The sequence below is a fragment of the Polypterus senegalus genome, chromosome 10 (genome assembly GCF_016835505.1).
Source record: "Polypterus senegalus isolate Bchr_013 chromosome 10, ASM1683550v1, whole genome shotgun sequence".
Lineage (NCBI taxonomy): Eukaryota > Metazoa > Chordata > Cladistia > Polypteriformes > Polypteridae > Polypterus > Polypterus senegalus.
The window spans coordinates 160,125,258-160,141,780 of NC_053163.1; the positions used below are offsets into that span (position 1 = coordinate 160,125,258).

A 16,523-nucleotide genomic window follows, 5' to 3' on the forward strand; every position below is an offset into this window, starting at 1 on the left:
AGAAAGTGACTCCCAAATAGGTTGCTGTCGCATTCTGACTTGACGCTCAAGAAGAACCAGAGATCCAACCTTATTTTGCTCTCACAGAGAAAAGTCAGATATTTTCATTTGTCATTTGGGTCCTAACAGGCATTTTTCTTGTTCTAATTAAACGAGGTGACCCGGTTGATACCCCAGCTGTTTCTCAGAATGTTCGCGTCTACTGCCCATACTGGGAATATCCTAATGTTTCAGCCTTTTGTCTGCCGCAGTTTCTTTCTTCTGTCTCATCCTGTAATGGTCCATGTACTCCTCAAATTTTCCTTCTTTCGGTTCTTTCTGCTCTTTCCCCCTTTGCAGCAGAATGTTCTGTTTGGGCACAATCACTACAAAGTTAGCCAGAGTTTTAAGTTTGAGATCTCCTGACTCTCAGTCCTTTTGCTTCTGGAAATCCTCATTTTACAGCTGTATGCTTCTTGAGCTATCTGCTGCTAGAATTAGTGGCAATCACTGGGGCTGAGCTGCCTCGTAATGCTAGCATATTGTCATCTATTCAGTTTGGGGTCATCTTGCCTCACCTCTTATTGTATCTGAGTGGCAATCCTGTATCCCACTTGTTTTGAACCCACCTGGATGGGAGCTTTATTTAACGGCCAGTTACTATAGTAGGTCCCGTGTGCAGCTGCAATGATTAACTTGGGGGCGATGGGTTGGATGTTTTGTTTTGTATTGACATGTTCATGGTTACGTTTGATTTACTGAAACTTGTATTTGCATATCTCTCTATTATAAATGGAAATCCTGGGATGATAATTTCAACTCTCGCGAGAGATCATTTCAGGTCCTGTGAGATGAGACTTATTGGCAAGAGATTTTGACAAGTCCCGCCCTCCTCTCAGACATTTATAATCACACCCACAGTCCAATCACTTCTCATTCGTGTGAATGTTATGGTCAGACACAGTTCCTGCGCTCTCCGCTCCAAGCAGGGTCGGAAATAAAAGACAAAGAGTAGATGACAAAGTAGAACGTCGTGAAGAGGTTCAGAAACGTTGGCGCGATACACATACAGAGCAGGTTAGGGATAATGGAAGTACTAAAATTTGAAAGACTCAAAAAAATTATAGTAAAGATCGCATTAGCACAAACAAACAAATTATTACTCAGTGAAATAGTGGAATAGCGAAAAGAGATTGAATATACAAACATAGGTGATATGACAGAAGTATGTAGATATTGTTTGGCTTTAAACTTTAAGTTGGTGACTTGTAGATTGTCTAATTCGTGTTGCCATCAGAGAAAAGTAGTGTTTATTCCCAATGAAGAGGCCGATCCGCGAGAATTAAAAGATTTGTTGTTTGGTGAAAGTGAAATTCAAATACGCGAGTGGCAGAGACGCAAAGTGGCTGGCGTGTAGTGCAGGCCGGGTGGTTGGCGACCAGAGGGCAAAGCCACCTAGTTTACTTAATAAAAATTTGATAACAAAACAAAATAGGTGATATTGCAATGTGACATTCATAGCATCCATTCACATTGTATGAAGGGAGTGAATTCTTCATTTTATACAGCGCCTTTAGTAGATAGGATCATCTGACTAACAGGGTGTAAAGCGAGGTCATGAAACTCAAAGGTAAAATGAACATGTGACATGACACTTCACATGTGTTTGGGTATCACCGCTCTTCTATTCAGCTGACAGCTGACCTGCTCAAGAATCACACCAGTGTTTCCAGTTTGTTTCCCGATGTCCAGGCCACATTGGCCATCATGTCTTAGTCATTCTTTTCTCCTAATCATCCCCCAATCTTTATTTGGTTGTCTGTCATTCTCTGCTCTTCACCACCTAATAGCTAATGTGGTGAGCGTGTGGGTGCAGAATGGCTGCTCACACATCATCCAAGTGAATGCTGCACATTGGTGGTGACTGGAGTGGCCCACCTCTCTCTGTGTGAAGCACTTTCAGTGTCTCAAGGTGTTTTATAAATGCAATGTCATCTTCTTCACTTTCTTCTTCTTGTCGTATTCATGACTAAGAGGAGAGCTTCTAGCACCTAACCGGCGCTTCACTGTGTGAAGAAGTGCTTCCTGTTTGAATCTCTTCTTCTTCCTCTTCTACCAGGTTTCCCTGATCGGCAGGGCAAACCCTTTTATTGTCGGTGCCATTGAGCACGTCAGAGTTGGAGACACCACCTGCCCTCACCCTGCCAGCATCTCCTTAGCATTCTGAAGCTCTTCTTTAAACTTTTCACGCTTGTGATTTGGTGGCATGTGGTGAGCCGCACACAGGCAGTCTCAGTGAAGAGTGAATTGTTAGCCTCTACTGCCCCCTGGCTTTGTTTTGGATGGTCACACCAAATATTGATTTGACTCTGCTTTTTACTGATCCATGCTTTTCATACTAAATGTGTTGATATTTGAAAACTTCATTTCATTATTTTTGAAAGCATCTTCACTTTTTGCACAGAATTGTATTTCAAACCTTCACTGAGTTAACACTGAATACTCTCCATGGAGAGATGTGGGGAGCTGCTGCCTGAAACTCGCCCTGTAAATCCAATCAGTGGCTCAAGTGGACATCTTCCATCAAATATAGTGACAGTGTGTCCTGGCTGCCATTTCTTCCATCTTGGGTGTGTTCTTTTGACATTGTTATTACACTTTATAGTGTCTAATGAGACATTTGTCCTTGTTTTTGTTTTACAGAATCCGAGCAGAGCAGCAGCCCCAGAACTGGCATTGGCTCCGATCAGGAGGACAGCAAGACAGCCTCATTGGGTAAGTGGCATCAGTGACATTCCCAAAGAATGTTTTAGTCAACTTTTACATGAGCCTGCCTGCTTCACGAGGGAGCCAAATAAAAATCAATGGTCACTGTGAACCAAGGAAATCCCGATGTTGTTTAATTGTGTAAAAAATGAGATGTGCTTACCACATGTCAGTTAGGTTCACCTATCACAGGTAAGTTTAAAGGGGAAACAGCCACATGTTGCTATCTTTTAAATGCATATCAATGAAGTCATTTTTGTAAGAATTGTCAATAAAAGATCGAGCCACTGACATCACTGGTCTAGTGCTGAGCCGTTAGAAGAACTTAATAGCTAAGAATTAATGTGTGGGCAATGTTCAGCCAGCCCAACCAGATAGATAGAAGTGTAAGGCACTATATAATAGATAAATAGATAGATAGATGGATGAAAGGCACTATATGATAGATAGATCGACAGAGTTCTTTACACTTACTGTGTATAATGATTTTCTCACTACTCAAAGCACTTTACATAGTGAGTGTGACGCCACTTCAGCCACCACTAATGTGTAGCATCCACCTGGATGATGCCAAGGCAGCCATTTTTGCACAAATACACTCACCACACATTTGCTGTTAGGTGGTGAAGAGGTGAGAGATGATTAGCCAATTAGAGAAACTAAAAAAACTAACTAACTTTATTTGTATCCAGGGTGAATTTGGCTTTTTATAGAAAGTCAATCAAAAAATATTAACAACCCCTTCTGACATACACACCAGAATGAGTAAAAAGAAAGAAAACTTCTGACTTGGCTTAAGATATAAAGGAGCTGTCCCAGTCCCAGTGAGGCGCTCTACAGGTGTATTGCTGTTGGTATAAAGGACTCCCATATTGTTTATTGACAAACTCCTGCTGAATAATGTGTTGACTGGAAATCCTCTGTGTTTGTGTGTCATAGATAGGATACTCGGAATTTTTGACTTCATTCTCTCGTCATCTGCCACCTCTAGCATGTTGAGAGGGTGTCCAGTAAAGTCACGTTATTGGTCCAGCACCCCAAACACTGGCCTTCACAGGGTTGTAGAAGATGTCACTACCCACATTAAAGGAATGCAGTCTTCTAAGAAAAAATTAGCCTCCTCTGCCATTTCTTCTATAGTCCCTCTGTGTTATGAGACCAGTCCAACCTGTCATAAATAGGGACCCCAAGTACTTGTACCAGTTCAACACCTCCACATCTACTCCTGAACTGTGAGCAGACATAGACACCCTTTGGTGTGGTGAAACCCAATAAGCAACTCCTTAGTTTTGCTGATGTTAGGTTGCAGACAATTCTTTCTGCACCAAGAAATTTATGTCTCCACCTGACTCCTCTCCTTTGCCTCATCCCCTTATCAAAACACCCCGTAAGTGCAGAATCATCTGAGACTTTGTACAAGTGATATGCCCTGGTGTTCCATTTGTAGTTGAAGGTGTACAGAGTGAAGAGCAGAGCGTACAGGCCTGTTCCTCGTGGTGCTCCAGTGTTACTCACACAGTCCTTCAGTTTCACACACTCTGTGGTCTGCCCCACAGGAAGTCCATTTTCCAGGTCATCATAGGCTTATCCACCTGCATTTCACTGAGTTTACCCCTTAACATGGATGGCTGGATGGGATTGAAGGCCCTGGAGAAACCTTAAAATATCATCCTAACAGTGCTGCCAGCTTTGTCCAGGTGAGAATAAGCCCTGTGGAGCAGTTAAATAATTGCATCCTCCACTCCAATTTTTCTCAGGTGGACAAACTGCAGTGGGTCCAGGTGGTCTACCAAAAAAGTATTCGTATAATCCTGGACCAGCCAATGGCAAGGAAGATGTGTAGGGGCTGAATGATTTTATTATAGGATTATAAGATGTGTTTAAAATTATGAATGGAATAAGTGAAGTTGGTATCAGCTATTACTTTAAAGGGAATGACACCAAGTGCCACTGAGTTCATTTTGTATGTGTAATTCTACCATGAACTTAACATAAAGTGTTAACATAATGTAGCAAAAAGCCCCCACAAGAATAAGAGTCCAGTAACGTTCAGCTTGTATACATACACAAAGGGCAGACAGAGATTCTTTATAAATGAATAATTTCTTTTGTGTTCTTCTTAAGAAAAAGCTCCAAGGAGTAAGAAATGCACGTCAAGAGTTGCCTGAAATAGGCAGTCCAAAAACACAAATCAAGCAAGAATGGTAAAAAAAAAAAAAAAAAAGACTGCAAAGGTCACAAATCCAGAAAATTACAAAAAATTACAATAATCAGTAAAACTCGATCAAAACCATCAAGTGAAATCAAATGAACTGCAACGGACTGGGACTGTCCTCATCTTTATAGGGGAGAATGCAGCCACTTGACAGTGATAGGCAGGTGGGGAAACACCCATAAGACACACGGAACATAGCACAAGATATGTAGACAACTAGAAACTAAATGATCAACATCATCAGCATCAACAAAAGTTTTAAAAATGACCAAAAAGACGTTAAAAAAGGAATTTGAACCCCAGCCTGGCTGAAGGATAGCAATTTCTTCCTAAAGAGAAGTGTAAAAACGTGAACAAATGGTGTGATTGTATAGCTGAACATTCCCTTAGATCCATAAATAACACTTTACATACACAACGCAGTTTGGAATATATGAACATATATAACAACCGCCACATTGTCTCAATAAGCAATATACATGGGTGCCTCTCTACTCCTCACGATTGTATATTTTGCCTCACACCTCTCTTGACAGTGACTTCTCTCTTTCTCAACTTCTCTTGGGTGTTACAACGGGTGAGGAAAGCTACCAGACGCCATGGGACCGAAACGAGCACATAAATAGATGTTAGTAACATTTACCATGAGTGGAAATGCAAAGACATTTTCTAACTACGTATACAACAATCAAGTACTCAGAAAAGACAAGTCGGGTAAGCCATGGGAGGGTGGCCAGCGCTGACACCTGTGTGAGAGGAGTTCCAGCAGCGGGGTCAGTGAAATTGTCGTATGGTCTCCCATGAGATGGTCATATCTTTGCCATCATGCTAAGGCACTCAAGTTCTTTATGGCAGTGTGACATGTCACCATCTTTTTACTTTTAGTTGCTGCATCAATATAAGTAGCAAGTTTTCATGCCAGCTAAGGGTTAGTCGCCGCAGTGTGATGTGCTACACTGCTAAATAGAAGCGGACACTAAAGACGCATTTTAATGGCAGGTATAAATGTAACCCGATTATATAAGAACACAATTTATTTATGAGATTAACATAAGGTGGGGGGGGTGGTCTTTGAGAAAATGAACTAACATTGCAGGCCATATGTAACACATTGGGCCACTTTAGAAAGGTTCAAGGGCCAGATCTGCTTTCGACTCTTCATTTGGTGTCACTAGGGGATGTTAAGCTAACAGACGTTTGTGAGCTTACTGAGTGGCCTGTTCTCATCAAAGGTCTGTGTTACCCTTCTTAAACATTTGAAAGCAGTCACATCTTCCACAGCCGTTACGGAGTGAGCATGAGAGTGGGACCATAGCACAGACGAGGCTAATATTACCCATTCTGACTACGTTATGGCAAATAGCAACTTTTGATCAGTCCTTTCCCTACCATTGTGCCCACTCGCCTACTTTATTCAGCTTTTGTCTTCCGGACCAAGAAGTGATTTAATGGAAACCTCTCAAGTGCACATGAGTTTTAATAGTGGAGATTTGGAGAGCTATGTTAATGCAGCTAAAGACAAGAGTGGAGCTTGCACAACGGCGCCAACAGCAATGAACATGTGGAACCATTTAGAGGACTTTTGTAGCACTTTAAATACCTTTAATTGAGTGGCCTGATAATGCATAATTTGGGAGTTTCTATTTTTGCCCTTTCCTGGGCCACTGTGTTTATTTGCAGATGTTGTCTGCCGCTCTGACTCCACATACAACAGTCATAAGAGGTGCAGACACGTTCCAGGAGTCACTTTAAATTCAGCGCCATGTGACATTGGCAGCAGCTGTGCAAACCTACTGTAATATCTGCAGAAATGGGATAAGAGAGAGATGGCACTCGGCACATCTTCTGTTCACTCTGTTGAGACCTGAGCTTCAGTAGAACTACGTGTATAATTGAATAATAGTAGAACTAAACCCGTTTAGCATCCTGACCTTAGAGTCACCCTGTTGTTTTATTTTATATATACGACTACAAAGTTTGTTTGAAAGCAGGTTTACAGGCCGTGTTCTGATTGGCTTGTTGGTGATTTTTCAGAGAATAATGACTGCTGTTGGCCTTAGTGAAGGTTCACCTCTTATGTGATGATATGTTGTTCATATAAAGTAAGTTGAATTTCTGTAACACTAACACAAAATGAATATTATTTTAAATGGAAAACATCTTAAGCTTCCTTGGCACCCAACAATAAGTACCCTTTTTGCTCAAATAACACCAAAAATACATGAAAATTGACACAATTAATTCAATAATACATCCGTCCATCCATTATCCAACCCGCTATATCCTAACTGCAGGGTCACGGGGGTCTGCTAGAGCCAATCCCAGCCAACACAGGGCACAAGGCAGGAAACAGACCCAAGGCATGGTGCCAGCCCCCCACAGGGCACACACACCAAGATTGCCAGTTTACCTAACCTGCATATCTTTGGAAGGAAACCCACGCAGACACGGGGAAAACATGCAAACTCCACACAGGAAGGACCCGGGAAGCAAACCCGGGTCTCCTAACTGCGAGGCAGCAGCGCTACCCACTGCACCACCGTGCCGCCAATTACAAACATAAAACACCAAGTAATTGATGGTGTAAGTATTCACCGTGTCATGCATGTGAGCCTGAGGATCTCCTCCTGGGCTTGATCGAGGTGTGTGATAATCCACCGGGATGAGAAGTTGAGCTGCTGCTGTCATTATCTTCTCTTCTCCTTCTCTTCACACTGTTCAAGAAACTGCCCAGTGAGGGCATTTAGCCCCGTCCCTTCCAGTTTACCAGCTGCCCAGAAGGAGACACCTTTTTGTGACCAAAGTGACCCGCCAGACCGAGCTCCTGTCTGATAGATCCTAAATCAGCGGCAAGAGCCAAAGCTGTTTGTTTTAATTGAGCCTGAGGGCAGGATGCACAATTGCCACGAGGCATTCATTTTTTATTCGAATGTTTAGGTTGGCATCCCAACTTTTACTTTGGCGTGACCTGCGCCTGGCCACAACCCCCTTCAAGTCAGCATTTAGTAGATGGCTGACATAATAGCCTTGAGTCTGTCTGATCAGATATTTCTCTGTCGGCGCTGCCATTTTTTCCTCCATTCTTCTTTGCTAAACTGCTCAGGCTCTGTCAAGTGTCTTGGTGATTGTGAGTGAACATCCTTTGTCAAGTCCAGACACAAATTCTCAATTGGATTGAGATCTTTGTTATTTTGCAGCCATTCCTGTGTACCTTTGGCTTTATGCTTGGGCCCATTGTCTTTCTGGTCTTCTCTCAAGGTGTCTTCCTGCAGGAGTTCCCCGTATTTTGCTGCATTCATTTGACCCTCATAAGCCTTGCAGCGGCTACTGCAGACAAGCATTCCCACAGCCTGATACTGTTACCACATACTTCCCAATCGATATGGTGTGCTTGTGGTAATGCGCAGTGTTCAAAGATGGTGTTTAGTCTGTCACAAGAATAACATGAAGACATCAAAAAAGGTTTAGGGCAGTTGTATTCAGGTTGGAGTCCAGAACAGAACTGATGAGGGAGTGAGAGTATGGCAGCTTTAAAGGCTGGGACAGGAAGTGACATCATCAGGACCGGAAGTGCCGTCATCAATGGCACCGGTACCTGGCGGCATTTCCCATGGATGGTCTGCAGAGGACTGAGAGAGGAGGTCAGTGCAGCTTGCCATCCCCTGGTCAGGCGTGGTACTACTATAATTCAGGCCCTTTAGCTGCCTCTCAATCACACATATGTGATAAGTCCAATAGCCAAAAAGCTGACATCTTGGTCTCATCAACCCACAGAGCATTTTTCCTGTCTTCTGGCAAACTATACCTGTAGTGTCATGTGCATTTTTTTTTCTCTGTTGTCACTCTCCCATAAAGCTGTGACTGGTCAAGCACCCGGATACAATTGTTTTCTGCCCCATTTCTCCAGTGTCTGCCACTGTAGATTGTGACTCCTTCGTAGTTCGCAAAGGTCTCGTTTTTCTCAGTTTTTGTGGAATACCTACTTTCTCAGATATAAAGCTGTGACATACTCTTTCCATTTCTTAATGTTTAATTTAACTGAATATTTAGCGACTTGGAGAGTTTCTTGTCTCCATTCTCTGACTTGCTCTTTACACAAAGTTGCTTGAGTTTTATGTTAGACCACCTTACTGACTCACCACATGTCTGGATCTTTCAGACACCATCGGTTGAAACCTCAGACAGGTGCTCTTCATTGAACTACTGATGGGATTTCTAACACCAAGTGGTTGCATCAGTTCCGGTTGTTTTTTTATACACACTGTATGGTCTTATTTCATAACAGCATCTTCTCTTACCAGATGACCAGGACATCTTTGGTTGTACCATCCTGTTAGGCTTGTGAGATTATCCAACGCTGGACTTCTCATAGCTCCAAAGACCTTTATCGAATGGTCATTTACTTTGTGGATTTTTCTCACTAGGCCTGCTGATGAAGCCCCATTGGTGACCACATTTAAATGGCCTTAAACTCACCATTCCTCTCTTGTATTTTGACCTTGCCATATCAGTCCATTAGCATTATTGTTGAGCTATGGCCAGTTGAAATGGCTCCATCAGGTACTTCCAGGCAACTCTTCATGAGGTGGTCATTCAGAAGCCTGAAGGTTTTTTCAACAACTACCTAATAACAGGACCAGGTGTCCTTGCAAGTTCTCTTTCCTACTGATATGTATTAGGGTGACCGTTTGGATGTATCTTACACTGGCCTGTGGTGGCAGGAGGAGAACCAACTTCCTTAATTCTAAAAAAAGAAATATCTTGATTAACCCAAGATTGTGCTGGTATCACCCTCTACCCTCAGATTGTATTTACAATGATCTTTCACATGTGTTCATAAGAACTACTTCTGAGTGCTTTGTAATCACTTCAGGTTTTTTGTGTGATACCTCCTGAAGGTGAAAGCCCACATATATGATACACTGTTCAACTCGTCTTGATGTTTTCTCCCATATTTTTTGTTCTCTAGATCCCTTTTAGGTCACCTTTGCGTAGGAAAATACACCCTTATGATAAAAATGATCATAAGGACTTCAAGTTGTGCAGGCCACATTGATTAACCTCAGGGGATCACCCTGTCATGGGACACGAGGGATCAGGAAAAGTTGAGACCAGTGATCTAGATGTGTGCAATGTCATTTGGTGCTGTTTCGAGGTTGCTGATCATGAATACAGTCATAGTTTTTGATATTTGATTCTTTAGTGGTGGTCCTAGCCCTCTAAGAGCGACTCCCAGTGACAGAAATGACAAATTTCAAGTATAAGCTTGTGAGGTATTGTGTTAGACTATTTGTAGGACAGTCAAATGAATATGAGTAGTAGAGATCTAGCCCTCTATGGACTATGGACTATGGACCTTCATCAGAGGGTAACAAATAACAAATTTCTTTTAATGTTGAGAACATTTACACTTTAACATTTATATTGAAACACACACATTTGAATATTTCAGACATTTAATGCAACTATTCTTGCTTATTGTGTACTTCTACTTCATGAATTAAATCATTATGTTACTTATTAACACTCCGAATTGGGTGGCACACACTAACTTTTTGTACTTTGCAAAATGAATCACCTTATCAAATTAGTTTATAAGTTTATTTTATATATCTTATACAGAGCAGCATAATGATATTGCCAAAAGAATCTCAATGCAGATCATCCAAAAATTCAAAATATAACAAAACACTAGGCCTGAGAAGACAGCTCCCTGGTGGTGGCAGCGGGACACAGGAAAACAGCTGTCTTGTGGCTGCGTGTGCGCAAACAAAGTGTGTTGACGGGTGGAACCTCTGCACCAGTTTCACAAATAAGGAAGACCACAGAAGCCACATTGCATCAACGCTCGATCCACACGGTTTTCCTGGAGCCTCTTGAAACAATTTACAGTAAGAGCAGACCTGTGAATCCCCTTCCTGCTTTGTAACTTTGTTTCGAGGAGCAGAGGCCTCTGGGAAAGCACGTCACTTACTTTCTTTTTCTCAAGTCAGAGTTTCTTTTTTTTCTGTGATGTTTTCAAAGCCCTGCTCTTTGTGATTTCAGTCAAGTCTCCTGCCAACAAAATAAACACTAGCTCTTGGGGGAATTTGGAACTGTTGTTCATTGCTCTGAATGGTGTGGAGTTTGGACTTCAACTCTGACTTTCAGCCCCCTGCTTTTTTTGGGAGATTGATGGCACAGAAATGCTCTAGTGTGAGCCTCAGAGTTAGGGATTTAAGAATAACAATAATAATAATAATACATTTTATGCATATAGGTCCTTTCCCATGCTCAAAGTACTTCACAAAAATTTAGAAGGAATGACTGGGCATCAACAAAATTGGAAACAAATGATAAAACGCTAAATAAAGATAATTACAGGGAACACAAAGCTATTAATTAGAAAAAATGAAAATAAACCAGAATGAAAATACAAAACACTACAAGAACACCCCAAACAAATCAAGTCAAATTTATTTGTCACATACAAATTATACAGTACAATATGCAGTGAAATGCTTAGCTGCTCAGCTCCTATGTCTGTACCTTGAGACGATATATAAAAGGACAATAAGAATATGTCTGTCTATTATGAAAGGAAATCCTGAGGCGAGATGAGACTTTTTCTAAGAGAGATTTTTTAAAGTCCCACGAGACGAGACTTTTGCCATGAGATTTTATCAAGTCCCACCCTCCTCTAAACCATATTCAACCATGCACATGGTCCTCACACCTCTCATTCGTGTGAATACTTTTGACAGACACAGTTCTTGCTCTCTCAGCTCTTATAAATTTTTACGTTTTACTCACTTTAAGATCCCAAAATAAAGAAGCCTTATTATAATAATTCATTACATTTATGTAGCGCTTTTCTCAGTACTCAAAGTGCTATCCACACAGGGAGGAACTGGGAAGCAAACTCACAATCTTCCACAGCCTCCTTACTGCAAAGCAGCAGCTCTACCACAGTGCCACTATGTCCAAATCTTATTGAAGAGTTTCATCCCGAAGGGTATTTAACCAAGAAATTAGAACACGGGCAATCCTAGCACTGAGAAACGATGAAGTCAGACGAAGTAACACGGAAATTGTCGATCTGTTACACGGCACATTGGTTAAATGCGTATCAATAGATTATGCTGAAACAGTTGGTGGTGATCATGCGATAGATGAAAACATCAACTTACAATATCTCATAGAATATCTACAACCGTAAACACTGTCCGGTCTTCCGCCGCCCAAATTACTGTTGAAAAAAGGATGTAGCCGAGAATGGTAATATAGTACATTAGACACCAAAGGAGATCTTGATATGCCTTTTGCATTAAAACGTTAACAGTTTCCTGTTAAAAAAGCTTTTGCAAAGAAAATTAACAAATCATAGAGACAAACATTTGAAAAAGTCAATTTATTTATTAGAGAGAAAGAAACGAAATTCACTCACAAGCAGTTATACGTTACTCGCTGTAATGTAAAATAGTTGTTACATATGCATAATAGAATTAATTTCCATGAAAATAACAATCTGTTTAAATTGTACATCTGCTTCCCCAAACGCGAGCAACAGAAATGCAAAGTGGCTAACACATAGCGCCGGCCCGGGGGTTGGCAAGCAAAGTAAGCAGGGGGCAAAGCCCCTAGTAACTTTATAAATCAAAAAATCATTAATAGAATTCTAAACCTGTAATAGTAATAATAACTGGAATAAGGACCTAACTTTCATAGCTTAATGTGAGGGAGTTAGCAAGAGGGCATAACATAATTTGTTATACTAAAAGAAATCATTAGAACAATGTAGACGAGAACAGATCATTCAGCCCACCAAAGTTCACAAGTCCTATCCACTTAACACTATAATCCCATCAAATGTATGTTTCTATTCTATAATACCGTAGTAACAATAAGAGAAGCTGTCTACTCAAAAAGGTAAATCTAGGAAGATTTACCCACAACCTCTTGATTATAAGTCAGCAGTACTTACCACTGCACCACCCAAGCAGTCGTGTCAGCATCGTACACTGACCCGATTTCTTTTTCTTCATTTATATTCTTTAGTAAAAACGCACTTGTTTTGTTATACTTGTACCTTTTGTGAAAGTGTTATTTGATATTTGGACTTCAGTCTTCACACATTATACACTTCATGTCTACATTTTGTCAATTATTACTAAAACATGAAAAATGTTTCTGTTTTAGGTATGTTTTCAACGATTCCTGCCCTTCATTTCCTGTCATCCTACATTTACACAGATCGTTGTAGACACGGAACACACATGAAATGTATGTATTCCAAATAACGATATATTGTTTACTCTATACAACTCCAGACACCTCACACCCAGATACACAAACTTGAGCTCCGTCGATGGGGGGATGGGATAGCAGGCTGCTTTTTTCTTCTTCTGCTGATCGACACATTTACAAAACAAAAGACGCTAATAGAGAGGTGCAAAGGAATTTAAGGTAGCCCAGGATTACAAGTTTTTTCATATGCTTCAGGAATTCTAGTATTAAATCCACAATAATAACATCTAATCAAGTTTTGTAGGCCCCTAAAGTCTACTGTCCAGCACCCCACTTGGTCACTTATTCCATGTGTCTGTGCTTCTCTTTGTAAAGAAAAACTTTTAATGTTTGTGTGTAATTTGACCTTAACAAGTTTTCAACTGTGTCCCTGTCTTCTTGTTGAATTCATTTTAAAGTCACCATCTCGTTTCACTGGACTAACTCCCTTCATCATTTTAAACACTTCACTCAGGTCTCCTCTTCATCTCTGTAAAGGCTCAGCGCATCCCCTGTAGCCCAGAAGTCAGCCACTCGCTTTTCTCGGGACTTTTTCTTGTGCTGTTATGTCCTTTTTGTAGCCTGGAGACCCAAACTGACCACAGGACTCCAGATGAGGCCTCACCTGTGAGTTATAAAGCTTGAGGAGAACGTCCTGTGACTTGTACTGCACACATCAAGGCGCTATATAACTTGACATTCTGTGAGCCTTCTTAACGGCTTCTGAATCCTGTCTGGCAGTTGACAGCGGAGGGTCCACTACGACTCCTTCTCATGGGGTGTACTTTCAAGCATCCGGACAAAGAGAGTAAATTGAAAGGTCCATATATTCCTATTTACATTAAGTTGGAGTCGGCATAGTATACTGTATATACCAGCTCCAACTCCAGTAACCCATTAACTTCTTCAGGATTTAATTCTGGAGGGGCAGACAGAGAAATGGCTACCACATCCTAGGAAGGTACCAGGTGTGCAAATTACTTAAAGGAGAGGTAGTGATGAAAAATGGCAACATAGGACTCTTTTTAGGCCCTGTAATTGGAATGAGCATACTTCAAATCCTTGCTTCTGACTCCAGTTCCACAGCTCTTGAGTAAAAGCATGGACAAGTTTCTCCACATCCAAAAAGGAGGAGGAATGAATGAACACAGGATATGCTACGGAGGTAGAAGTACAAAAGTTTCTTAATGTGGTGTACGTGTGCAGAATAAGAAAGGAAGGAATCAAAAACGATTACGAACAGAAGGAGAAGGTGTGATGATTTCATCATTATGAATGATTGCAAAGGAGCTCATGTTCTTAAGATGAGCTTTAGTGCCAATTAGTAGGACTTTGGCTTTATTGCAGTTTAATTTTAAAGAGTTCTGTGCCATCCAGGTTTTAATCTCACTGAGGCACATTGTAAGCTGAAGAAATTCTGAACTTTCATGTTTATAATACTGAAACAGATCTGAGTATTATCTGTGTAAAGATGAAAACTTGTTCCAAAGCAATGAATAATATGGCCAAGGGTGAGCCTCTAGACCTGGGGTGTCGAACTCCGGGCCTGGAGGGCCGCAGTGGCTGCAGGTTTTCATTCTAACCGTTTGACCAGTTTTCACTGCTAATTAAATTCCTTTTCCCTTCATTTTAAAAGCTCTGTTTTTAAGGATATAGTACTCTGAATTGATTCATTTCTTCATTAAATGACAGCCAAACAGAAATGAGACAACAGATGACCAGCTAAGTTAGGGCTTCAAACTCCAACCAATTTCACTCCAATCACTTTCTTAATGAGAAGCTGATTGTTGCTGTTAATTAAACTTGTTATTGAATATCATGACTTGTTGTTGCTCTCATTCTGCCACAGCAGACATTTCGAAAACTGTCGATTTTCTTTTTTTTCTAAGAACACCGTCAACATGTTTTGGTGACCTGAGAGATCATCCTTACTGAGACCTTCACCCTTCTTTATTTTCACATATTATGTGATGGGCACAGATGTGCTGGTCATGTGGTGGCTTGTTTTGTGTCTCATTATTATTTGGCTGCTATTTAAGGAAAAAGAATCAACAAAGGAGCCTGAGTCAAATTAATTAAAATTGAGGCAAAATAAGTTAATTAGTAACAAAAACTGGTCACTAATTACGAAGATTGTTAGAATGAAAACCTGTAACCACTGCAGCCCCCTGGGACCGGAGTTCGACACCCGTGCTCTAGACGCAGAAGAGCAGAGGGCCGAGGACAGAACCATGAGGGACCAGCACTGAGCTGGACCTACTGTGGCCAAGACTAACCATTTAAGAGCAGTGCCAGAGACACCCAGAATGTTCTCCATTATGGACAGTAGCGTAGCATGCTTGACAGGATCAAGTGCTTCACTGAGGTCTAACACAATTCATGTGCTGGTTTGCCCTGAGTCTGCTGCCATAAGCAAATCATAAGTGACTCAAACCAGAGCAGTTTCTCTCAAACCAGACTGAAGGGGCTCCATCAACTGATTACAAGTTAATAAATGGAAGGCCATCACACGCTTGAGAATGTTAGACAGAGAAGGTAAGTGAGAGATGGACCAGGAATTGTTCAGATTGTCACATCAAGACGGGACTTGTTTTAATGTTTAGCTTACAGAAGCGATTTTCAAAATAGCTGACACAGAACCATTATTCGGTTATGTCATAACAGCCTGGTTTATAGCATGAAGACAGGATTTTTAGAAGTATGGTGCAATACACAAATAGTAAGCTTCATCTTACAGAACAAGTCATCCATAAATGGAGATGAAACTGGTGAAAATTTGGAAAAGGAACTGGATGGAGAGGGAAGACAGGGAAAAATATAATTTAACCAGTCAGTCAATCCGCCTTAGTGGGCACAAACACGAGGTGATTCAAATATAAAGTTATTTTATAATGAACTCTTCACATAACACTGTGCAAAGTAAAAGCCATTACAGCGTGAATCACATAAACAGGAAAGCCTTATTTGGTAATGCAGGTAACACCTGCCACCTTAAACATGTCACAAAAAAGTGGTAATTAAAACACAAAGTAACACAATTTTTACAAACAATTGATCGCTCACTCCATTTCTTTTGAAGCAGGAAGACACCACTGCAAGGTACGTTACAGTGCCAACAAGTATAGGGTGCCAGAGGGTTCATGGGTAAAATTAACTTGGTGCCCGTCATGTGTTCTGGTGGGCAAAGAGGTCTGTAAGCCGTTCTTGGTTTGCCCTGAAAGTGACTCCATTGTGATTCATGAACGGTTATCTTGGTCTCTTCTTGGAAGAGTCTCACGGACACTTGCTGAGCTCACTA

At 41.1% G+C, this 16,523-nt stretch overlaps 1 protein-coding gene across 7 annotated transcripts in view; it reads left to right on the top strand.

Annotated features, from left to right (window-relative positions):
* nfic (nuclear factor I/C) overlaps positions 1–16,523 on the top strand; it is a 468,411-nt gene that overhangs the window by 310,293 nt on the left and 141,595 nt on the right. For all 7 annotated transcript variants that reach the window (XM_039767143.1, XM_039767140.1, XM_039767145.1 and 4 more), the window contains one exon: positions 2,683–2,754. In XM_039767143.1, coding sequence (XP_039623077.1) covers positions 2,683–2,754 — 72 coding nt within the window. The remainder of the gene's footprint in view (positions 1–2,682; positions 2,755–16,523) is intronic.